Raw genomic sequence first — 12,326 nt, 5'->3', positions numbered from 1 at the left:
GAGCTGCTAAGGGCACTTCTCCCATCCGTAATGGCTGTGTATTGACAAAACACGCGTTCTGTACTAGATTAAAAAAAAAAAAAAAAAAAAAAAAGACCCAAATGTAAAAACCAAATGACAGGAATAAATGTGTTTTGAATAGTAGTGGCGGAAGTTATTTCTTATTAGTGCAGTGACCTCTGCAGGTCCGTTTCCAGTCACAGGGTTGTTCCTTATCACGTTGCCCATACAGGGAATTTGCAGGGAATAAGATTCATACTTTGTTTTGGATGAAATGTGGCTGCAGAGAAGTGTGCGGCAGTATTCTAGAACCATACGGCTAAGCTCGGTAGCCATATGGCAGCCAGAAGCTCCCCAGTCACAGCCCCATCTTATCACCACGCCGATATTCTACGTGAATGCTGCTCCCCACCTCGGACATGTGTACTCTGTTTTACAAGCCGATGCTCAACATCGATATGCCGCACTTTATGGGGAGAAGACCAGACTGAGCACAGGTATTTACCACAACCTCTTGTTATTAGCGCTAAACTGAGACAGAGTAAATTAAAAAAATAATGTCTAAATTGTTTTATGCTATACATGGTGGTATTCAAATATTTAAGGCATAACACAAAGTTTAGAATTCTGCAAATGAATTTTGACAGTTTTCAATATAATGCATCTTAAAGGGATACTTGTAGGCACTTCAACAACATAATTGTTCCTATGGGAAAGCATTGGATTGGCTAAAAATGGGCAATTCTAAAAAAAGGAGGTGGGGCCGGCGCCAGCGCACCTGCACGGCTCTGGAAATAAGGTGAGTTTTAAAGTTTTTATTCCTTTTAATTTGGCTGAGGGGGTGGGGGTAGTAAAGGGAGCTATAGTGCCAGGAATATAGCTTTGTGTTCCTGGCACTATAGCATCCATTTAATAAGAGAGCTTGGAAGCGCAGCTTCTAGCAATGCCTCCTATCCCTGTTGGTGTGAGAGCCAGGAATCTTACATCCCCGCTTTCGTACCATAACATACCGTGTCGTCCGAGCATTGGATTGGCCTGTCATCAGGATGACGCAACCTGAGGAGGAGGGCGATGAAGAAAAGGTGAGTAATTAGTTTTATTTTATTTCATTATTATTATTTTTTTTTTATTTTTTTAGGGGGAGAGAGGGGGACATAATTGATTAGTGGCAGTAGCTTTAGGAATACAGATATGTATTATATAGTGTATCTTTTAAAGCAATTTTTGCATTGTGTTCAACTGAAATTGACATCTTTGTTTTTACAGATACACATACACGTAAAGGAACACTACACCCAGATCACTTCAGCTCAATGATGTGGTCTGGGTGCCAGGTCCCTCTAGTTTTAACCCTGCAGCTGAATACATAGCAGTTTCAGAGAAACTGCTATGTTTCACTGAGGGTTAATCCAGCCTCTCACTGACAGCCGCTAGAGGCGCTTCCGTGAAAATCCCGGTGAGAAGATGCTGGACGTCCATAGGAAAGTATTGAGTAATGCTTTCCTATGGGCGGTTTGAATGGGCGCGGCTCTTGCCATGCATGTGGAGCTGAGAGGCGGAAGGAGTTCGGCGCTGGAGAAAGGTAAGTGCTGAAGAGGTTTTAAACACACGCACACACACTCTCATGAACAGACGCATACACACTAGCTAACAGACACACACATTTACTGACAGAGACATACTCATTTACAGACATACACTCTCACTGACAAACACACACTCACTAACAGACACCTAACAGACACACACAAACTAACACTCAGTAACACACACTCTAACACTAACACACACACGTTTCTTTAAAATTTAATCCCCCAGCCTCCTTACCTTTGGGAGACCTGCGTGGATTCCCTGGGGTCCAGTGGTGCTGCTCGGCAGCCGGTCACCGGGTTGGTTGGCTGGCTGGCTGGCGTGCGCGTGAGGGAGCACTCTCCCCTGAGCACTCTCTGTCCAGCTCCCTCGCGTGCCGCGTACTGATGCGTCATATTCCGGCTCGGTATCAATGCGGTGTGCGAGGGAGCTGGGCAGAGAGTGCTCAGGGGAGAGTGCTCCCTAGCTCACCAGCCAGCCAGCCAGCCCGGTGACACCAGGGCCAGCCCCGGGGGGCCCTGAGGTGGCCAACTCCTGGGCCCCCCAAGAGAAGAGGCTGGCCACACTGGCGTACATACCGGGTCGCAGGGCGGCTGGGCCCCCTGATGGGCCGGGCCCCGTCGCAGCCACGACCCCTGCGACCTCGGTATGTACGCCAGGGCTCAACACATAATATATACCGTGGTTTTTTTTTAAATTCTTTATTTTGTAGATTTTTCAATTTTGTAAAGACAATTTACATTTAGGGGTGCCTCGGAGGAAGCTTGCATGTGGTTACAGAAATAAAAGTATTAACATGAGATACATACGCATGAAATCACATTTTGTTCAAGTGGTGTTCATTATTACAGTTATATTTGTTGTGTAGTCTTCACAAATAAGAGAACAATTATTAAAACATAGGTTGAATATACAGGAGGGTAGGGAACAGCTAGTAGATATGCAGTTTAAGGCTGGAGGATGGTCAACAAGGTGTAGTTGTGTTGTGTGGGTTGTTTTGGTGCCTTCCAACGCTCTTGTATTGTGCCATGTCTCAAGGAAACTCAATGTTATGTTGTGTGGACGTAGTAGAGTGTCGTTATACCTCCATTGGGATGCAATCAGGGCCTGCCATTTCTTTGTCTTCCTTGTTTGTTGCTCGTTCTATGGACGGATGCCCAAGGGTTGGGGGTTATGTTACAATCAAAATGTGAGGGGTAAGGAAGAGAAGAGACGTGAAAGAGAGAGGGGGGGGGGAGGTAGGAGGGTGCATCTGTGAAGAGTAGAGGTTATAATCCAGTAGGAAGGTGGGGGGGGGGGAGGTTAGTATCCATTAGTGAGTTTAAAAAGGGGGGGCGATTCCCGCAGACCGCCGTGGCCGAGCCCACTTACGAAGGTATTGGGTGTTCAAAGATCACAAGGTCCCAGATTACGTCTACGAAGAAGTAAGTAGAAGTATAGATCAGGGTGTTGCAGTGGATGTGATCTATTTGGACTTTGCCAAGGCATTTGATACAGTTCCACACAGAAGATTAGTGTTCAAACTCAAGGAAATCGGTCTAGATGAAAATGCTTGTTCTTGGGTAGAACATTGGCTTAACCCCTTAAGGACACATGACATGTGTGACATGTCATGATTCCCTTTTATTCCAGAAGTTTGGTCCTTAAGGGGTTAAAAACAGAGTACAAAGAGTTGTCGTTAATGGTAAATTTTCAAGCTGGACAGAGGTGGCAAGTGGTGTCTCTCAGGGGTCTGTTCTGGGACCCCTTCTATTTAACATGTTTATAAATGATCTTGAAGACAGCATTGAAAGTCATGTTTCAGTGTTTGCAGATGACACAAAACTTTGTAAAATAATACAATGTGAGCAAGATATTACTTTGCTGCAGAGGGATTTAGATAGACTGGAGGACTGGGCACTCAAATGGCAGATTAAATTTAATGTTGAAAAATGCAAAGTTATGCACTTCGGCGTAAAGAATACACAAGCAACGTATACCCTTAATGGAAGCGAATTAGGGATAACAACACACGAAAAGGACTTGGGAATTGTTATAGACAACAAACTATGCAACAAGGTGCAATGTCAATCAGCAGTGGCCAAGGCCAGTAGGGTATTGTCATGCATGAAAAAGGGCATTCATTCTCGGGACGAGAATATCATTTTGCCTCTTTATAAATCACTGGTAAGACTACACATTGAATATGCTGTGCAATTTTGGGCACCTGTTCTAAAGAAGGATATTATGGCACTAGAAAAAGTGCAGAGGCGGGCTACAAAATTAATAAAAGGAATGGAACATATCAGCTATGAAGAAAGGTTAACAAATTTAAACCTATTTAGTTTAGAAAAACGTCGCCTGAGAGGGGATATGATAACATTATACAAATATATTCGAGGCCAATACAAACCATTGTGTGGAAATCTATTCACAAACTGGACTTTACATAGGACACGAGGTCATGCGTTTAGACTAGAAGAGAGAAGATTTCGTCTAAGGCAAAGGAAAGGTTTTTTTTACTGTAAGAACAATCAGGATGTGGAATTCTCTGCCTGAAGAAGTGGTTTTATCAGAGTCCATACAAATGTTCAAACAGCTACCAGATGCATACTTGCAAAAACAGAATATTCAAGGATATAATCTTTCAATGTAGGGTAATAACTGCTTGATCCAAGGATAAATCTGACTGCCATTCTGGGGTCAAGAAGGAATTTTTTTCCTAGCTTGTTGCAAAATTGAAAGTGCTTCAAACTGGGTGTTTCTGCCTTCTTTTGGATCAACAGCAAAAAATATGTGAGGAAGGCTGAACTTGATGGACGCATGTCTCTTTTCAGCTATGTAACTATGTAACTATGTTAGTGTTTTGTAGTGTCGTGGATCCGGAAAGATATACCATTTTTTTTAAAGGACATTAAGGGCTTTAATTTAAATGTAAAGTGCTGGGGCTATATACATACCAATAATAATAATGTGACCTATATGTATAAACATTTTAATTTGTTATAAAAGAAAAAAAATACATAGAAATAGAAAAAAATGGATTTTACAGTTTTGGCAATAATAATGTATACACACTTGCAGCTGAAAGGGACACTACAGACACCAAAACAACGTAATCTAAATGAAGCTGCTATGGTGCCTGAAGGCACTCTTACCTCAAGGTGTTAAACCGTTCTCAAACGGTTTAACCCAAAAGTTGCCTCCAGCGGCAACTGCCTCCAGCAGCCAGTTCACTAAACTGGCTGGGAAAAGGTACGTTTCTTTCCAAACCAATTTAGTGAATGGGGAGTCACCGATTGGCTGAGAGCATTAGCTTACCGCTCTCAGCCAGTCAGCAGCACCGCTACCCAGCAGCACTCCGAACTTCCCTGAAAATTTACATGAATGAAGCCAGAGGGAGAGGAAATCACCGCTGAAGGCAGCTTTGGGGTTAAACCTGTCAAGAACGGTTTAATCCCTTGAAGTATGAGTACCTCCAGAGTCCTCCTGGCACCATAACAACTTAATTAAAAAAAAAAAAAATGAATTTTTGTCCTGATTTTACAAAATATGTAATATGTCTAGGCAGGGCCGCCATCAGGGAGTGACAACCGTGACATTTGTCACGGGCCCGGCGGCCCTGGGGGGCCCGGACTGCTCGGGCCCCACTTTCCCTCCCTGCACACATAGATAGTGAATATCGCTATCTATGTGTGCAGCCCCGGGCCCCCGGCTCCCTGTTACCGCAGAGGAGGTCCAGGCAGCACACTGCTTCTTCTCTTCTCCTCCCTGCTAATAACGCTCGCGAGACCCGGTTGCCATGGCAACGCTCCGCGGGTCTTGCGAGAGTTATTGGAGGAGAGAAGAGGAGAAGCAGTGTGCTGCCTGGGCCCCCTCTGCGGTAACAGGGAACCCGGGGGGCCCCACCATGCCACCGGACCACCGGGGATGGAATCTCCCCCCTCCCTAGACACAGGTAAGCAGGGAGGGGGGGAAAACAATTTAATTAATTAAATTATTATTTTTTTTAAATAATGTTAAAATGCCCCCCCTCCCCCTCCTCATTGGACATTTACACACACACACTACATACACTGACACAACACACACACACACACACACTACATACACTGACACAACACACACACACTACATACACTGACACAACACACACACACACACACACTACATACACTGACACAACACACACACACACTGCATACACTGACACAACACACACACACACTGCATACACTGACACAACACACACACCACATACACTAACACAACACACAAACACTGCATACACTAACACAACACACACACTGCATACACTGACACAACACACACACTCTGCATACACTGACACAACACACACACTGCATAGACTAACACAGCACACACTGCATACACTAACACAACACACACTGCATACACTAACACAACACACTCTGCATACACTGACACAACACACACTGCATACACTAATACAACACACACCGCATACACTAATACAACACACACTGCATACACTAACACACACAGTGCATACACTAATAAAATACACACACTGCATTCCCTAATACTGCATAGTGTACTCTGCATACACTACACACTAACACACTCACTGCATCCACTATACTGACACACACTCTGCATTCGCTACACATTACTACACATTCACAACACTAACATACACTCTGCATCCGCTACACACTAACACACTCTCTGCATTCACTACACATTAACACACTCTCTGCATTCACTACACATTAACACACACTCTGCATTCACTACAAATTTACACACACACTACATTCATTACACTGACACACTCTGCATTCACTACACCCTAACACACACTCTGCATTTATTACACACTAACACACACTCTGCATTCACTAAACTATGCACACACTCTGGATTCACTATACTGACACACACTCTGCATTCACTACACTAACATACACTCTGCATCAACTGTACACTCAGCATCCACTACACAAACATCCTGTATTCACATTACACTCACTACATCCACCACAAATTGAAACATTCTGCATTCACTATACACAGACAGTGTCTAATACACACACTTCATCCACTACAGCCACTGCATCCACTAAACACATTTCATCTAGTACATACAAACACTACATCCACTACACAAACACACACTACATCCACTACACAAACACTCTCTGCATTCACTACACTAACACACACTCTGCATCCGCTACACACTAAAACACCCTCTGCATCCGCTACACACTAAAACACCCTCTGCATTCACTACACATTAACACACACTCTGCATTCACTACACATTAACACACACTCTGCATTCACTACACATTAACACACACTCTGCATTCACTACACATTAACACACACTCTGCATTCACTGCACTAACACACACTCTGCATTCACTGCACTAACACACACACTACATTCATTACACTGACAAACTCTGCATTCACTACACACTAACACACACTCTGCATTCATTACACACTAACACACACTCTGCATTCATTACACACTAACACACACTCTGCATTCACTAAACTATGCACACACTCTGGATTCACTATACTGACACACACTCTGCATTAACTGTACACACAGCATCCACTACACAAACATCCTGTATTCACAGTACACACACTACATCCACCACAAATTGAAACACTCTGCATTCACTATACACAGACACTGCGTCTAATACACACACTACATCAACTACAGACACTGCATCCACTAAACACATTTCATCTAGTACATACAAACACTACATCCACTACACAAACACACACTACATCACTGTACACACACTACATCCACTACTCAAACACACTCTGCGTTCACTATACACACTGCATCCGCTACACTAACACACTCTGCATTCACTGCACAAACAGTATCTAATGCACACAAACACTACATCCATTACACACATTCTAATTCACTTCCACTATACACACCACATTCAGTCCCGCATCATTGTCAGCGGACTAGGTAGGGCGTGGGCGGGCCCGGGAGGGAGGGGGAGGGGTGGGAGGGGGAGGGGGAGGAGGGGGGGCCCAGACCTTGTGCTTTGTCAGGGGCCCCAAAATTTCTGATGGCAGCCCTGTGTCTAGGATTTCAGTTTATTTTTCGTAATTATAGGTAAAAATAAAATTTCAATGTGGGGAAATTTTAGAATTTGGTATGTTTGTCTTGAAAGTTTAATATCCATACAGAAAACAAAACTGCCACACAAACGTATACTGTATATTTATATGAAGTAGACATCACAAGCTACTTGGCTAAAAGTATTTTGACACTTATTATGTAGCCATTTAACATGATATGTTCTACTGTAGTAAAAATCACTAAATTGTGCTCATCTTTGTATCTTGAGTACAGAATGTCTCCCTTCATATACCCTTGCCAAGTTTTTGTGAAATTACATAGCTTAATTTATAACCTGCCCATTGCAGTTTCAAAAAAGGACAAATTAAAGATTGGTCTGTTATGCATTTTGAGTAAATTTAGTGGCTCACATATTTAAATTACTCCATAAATGCATACGATTTGCCAAAGGGGGAGGGGCGGCATATGATATATTTAGAGCTGTATTGAGATGCCATTTATTTTACTTTTTTTTTTTTTTTTTTTTTAAAGTGTGTGGTATTTATTTTTATTCACAGATTTTACATCTAAATTGTATTTTTATGCTTTTTTTTATCTCATGTGTCCCATTTGTAATAAAATTATTTCAGAGGGACATTATAGTCACTAGAACCACTACAGCTTAAGAAAACTATCAAACTCCGACCACCCCCCTGGTTCATTAACTACAAAGGAAACTGCAGATTATGGTCTCTCTCTCTCTCTCTCTGTGTGTGGCCACTGTTCGGAGGGGCTAACGCCACATCCTGGAGAAAACAGCAGCCATCTTGTCGCGCGAAAAGAGTCAGCGGGACTTGGTCGTCGAGTGTCTGGAAATAAAATCAGACAATCGACTTCCCAAATGCCACTCAACTTTACGAACGTCTTCTTCTTTTCACCGACCAGCCAGGAGAGCGCTATTTGGTAGGTTTGTTCCCATAAACTAGGGGAACAAACGCTACCCATGAGCCAGGGGAACAGTTTGTGGATTTGTTCGGTTATAGAACTCCCCGAAAGGGACCGACCGCTACCTCTGAAACTGTGGAACTGTTTTGGGCATAAGACCTTGTGTGCGGTCGGTCAAATTATGACTTCCATGGAAATCCTGAACCGATCTGGGTGATTTTTGGATATGTTGGTCCCCCAGATCAGGGCTATCATGGGTTGTGACTTGTGGGGTTTCCAAGTATTTTGGGGGTACTTAAAGGACCACTATAGTGCCAGGAAAACACTCGTTTTCCTGGCACTATAGTGCCCTGAGGGTGCCCCTACCCTCAGGGACCCCCTCCCGCCAGGCTCTGGGGAGAGGAAAGGGGTTAAAACTTGCCTTTCTCCAGCGCCGGGTGTAGAATATTGCATATTCTATGTTTCTATTGATTATATATGGATGTGTGGATTGACAAAAGTAACAGATGGTATAAGTCACAAGGGTTTCTTTGTCTGAGAGCTCTGGAATGTGGATTAGGGGGTCTTGTCCTTATATGGCAAGAATTAATGCTCTGACGTCAGTATGGGCACTTCTATATAGTAACAAAGGGACACGAGGTCTCTCGCTCTTCTCTCTCGGCTCTCTCTGGCTCTCTCTTGTCTCTCTCGGCTCTCTCTCTGGATGTAAAGATGTAAGGATGTAAAGAAGTCCAGCAATTACCATCTGCTGTTGAATGTCCATTATCCTGTAACATCATTTGTTGTTTTATTATGTATCAGTAACTAAGAATAAACCTGAAGAAACTAAGTCAGATTGCGTATTAGTACTTTTCAATAATATAGACATATATTATTGTGGCGAGCATTTGGCCCAAGACTATATATACAAAAGACGTATATATATCAATCAACTGAAGACAAGAAGAAATTAAGAAGATTTAACTGTGACGATTCCAAACCAGTATAACTCTTCTCCTCCTCCTCTCCTCCCATTCGGCTGAATGCGCACACGCGGCAAGAGCTGCGCGCGCATTCAGCCGGTCTCATAGGAAAGCATTATTAGTGCTTTCCTATGGACGTTTGCGTGCTCTCACTGTGATTTTCACAGTGAGAATCACGCAAGCGCCTCTACCGGCGGTCAATGAGACAGCCACTAGAGGATTTGAGGGCTGGATTAACCCATTTATAAACATAGCAGTTTCTCTGAAACTGCTATGTTTCAAAAAAAAAAATGGGTTAACCCTAGCTGGACCTGGCACCCAGACCACTTCATTAAGCTGAAGTGGTCTGGGTGCCTAGAGTGGTCCTTTAATATAATCAGATTCAATTTCAAACCAATTTTGAGTATTATCATCTTGCTTCCATAATTGGATTAACTCAACCCGAAATTGCATTTATTCTCACCCATACTCTGTTCACACCCACATTACTAACTCTAGGGCAATTTAATGCCATTGCTTGTCCTGTTGAACATTCTGATTCTAAAGGTCTTTAACCTGTTATGACAGCCAACATACACTATAGAATTCCACCACTTATAACTTTAGTGATGGCGAACTTACACTTGCCGTTGCCTGTTCAAATACTTCTACAACCACCTGACTAATTCTGGATTACCCCTGAATAATTTTGTGAATTAGAAATGGAAAAAAAAATTTATGTCAACTGCAAATATATGCATACAACATACTGTACTTAACAGTATGGATCTGGTTATTTAATATAAAAAGTGTGTGCGTTTTTCGTGTGTATTGCTCATTCGTGGGTCCTCTACTAGAGGCCTGAGTGTCTAAGAGTTCTGTGTGGTTGGCTGTTTCTAGAACTTTATTCTTGTCTATATTAAGATTTATGTTTTACAGGAACAGATGAACATGGTATGAAGGTACAGCAGGCTGCAGAGTCACTAGGCAAAGACCCATATACATTCTGTACATCAGTATCTCATCAGTTCCGTGCAGTATTTGATGCTCTTGACATTTCCTACACTGATTTTGTACGCACATCAGAATCTCGTCATGCTCAGACAGTAAACCATGTTTGGCTGCAACTGGAGGAAAAAGGATACATTTACAAGGGAACTTATCATGGCTGGTATTGCACATCTGATGAAGCATTTTTGAGTGATGGACAAACTGCAATGAAAACAGATGACAAAGGAAACCAGATCAGAGTGTCTTTGGAGAGTGGACATCAGGTATGGGCAAAAATGTAGTGCTCAATTCAGTAGAGTAGGAGAATAATAATGCTTAAAACCTCCTAGGCAAAAATGACAAGTCTTGATGATCACGGGGAACTCCAACTATTGCCAAACCTTTCACTAGTGAGGCAGTCGGGCAATAACTTTCCACAGGTTCCCCATGGATGTAAAGTGATCTGTGCGTATCCAAGGCGCTTGAAGTATAATTCAGCGCTCCACTTTAGGGAGTCTTTTTAAGTGGACTGTTTTTTTACCACCCCCTTCTTAATTCCCCATGGAATCTGATCACTTTGGCATCATACTACAAAGATCTAATGCCAGCTTCTATAGGGGATCTCTGGTGGCACATTGGAATGTCATAACTTAAGCATGAGACATAGAGCAATAGCCTCTGCATAGAATCGATGTGATATGCTGCAGGCAGACTCTGTGCTCAGTGCACACACTGATCAGTTGCAGAGAAAGAAACAAGAAAGACAAACAAAATAGATATAAAACTATAGATATAAATGAGATGTTGGATAGATTTGAGTGCAGCTAACTGGCTTTTTGCCTCAGGCAGTAAAATCCTGGCAGCAGACCTGATGGGTACTGTAACGAAGTGCCTGTACCCAGAGCAGTATCTTAAAGTTATAGTGATTTCAGCTGTTTAGAAAAAAAACAAGTACAAACGATGTACAAAATGTGGGCTTAAAGTGTGAGCATATTTAAATCTAAATTGGGTAAATGGTTTATGAATTAACAAAAATCGTGTTAGTCAAATTAAAGAGGTTGAAGCCATATTTGGATAGGAAAAGGGTTGTATTAGTTTTCATTGTCAGCACTTTTTATAGGTAGTCTGTTGGCCCCACCTTTTCAAGTGAAATCTCTTGAATGCAAACCATATATACAATGGTCAACCACAACATTAAAACCACTGACATGTGAAGTGAATAACATTAATTATAAAATTACAATGATATCTCATTTGACATGTGCCACTTACCTAGAGATTGTTGCAGACCACGTACACCCTATAACAATAGTTTTCCCTGATGGCAGTGTCCTGTTTCAACAGGATAGTGAACCCAGTCACAATGCATACATTGTTCAGGAATGGTTTGAGGAATAGGACAAAGAGTTCAAGGTGTTGCCTTGGCCTCCAAATTCTCCAGATCTTAATCTAATTGGTATCTGTGCTGGAACAACAATTCCATGGATGCCCCTCCTCACAACTTGCATGGCTTAACCCCTTAAGGACACATGACGTGTGAGACACGTCGTGATTCCCTTTTATTCCAGAAGTTTGGTCCTTAAGGGGTTAAAGGATCTGCTGCTAATGGATGGTTCCAGACACCACAGGACATGTTCAGAGGTCTTGTGGAGTCCATGCCTCGAGCAAAAGCGTTTTTTTGGCAGGAAAGGAGCTGGAAGGCTTAATTGCTTTGCTTCTGTCTCCTCCGCTCCTCTCATGACATTTGCTTAATGAGAGGGCTGAACTAGATGGCAGAGAATACA

At 42.6% G+C, this 12,326-nt stretch overlaps 1 protein-coding gene across 1 annotated transcript in view; it reads left to right on the top strand.

The window, feature by feature from the left end:
• The first annotated feature begins 183 nt into the window (after positions 1-183).
• The window catches only part of MARS2 (methionyl-tRNA synthetase 2, mitochondrial), a 13,512-nt gene continuing 1,369 nt past the window's right edge, over positions 184-12,326 (top strand). Inside the window, exons 1-2 of the mRNA XM_063432391.1 lie at positions 184-497; positions 10,492-10,826. Of these exons, the coding sequence (XP_063288461.1) occupies positions 275-497; positions 10,492-10,826 (558 nt within the window). The 5' untranslated portion in view covers positions 184-274. The remainder of the gene's footprint in view (positions 498-10,491; positions 10,827-12,326) is intronic.

Source organism: Pelobates fuscus, chromosome 9 (genome assembly GCF_036172605.1).
Source record: "Pelobates fuscus isolate aPelFus1 chromosome 9, aPelFus1.pri, whole genome shotgun sequence".
In the NCBI taxonomy this organism is placed as follows: domain Eukaryota; kingdom Metazoa; phylum Chordata; class Amphibia; order Anura; family Pelobatidae; genus Pelobates; species Pelobates fuscus.
This window is presented reverse-complemented; position numbering and strand designations above follow the sequence as displayed.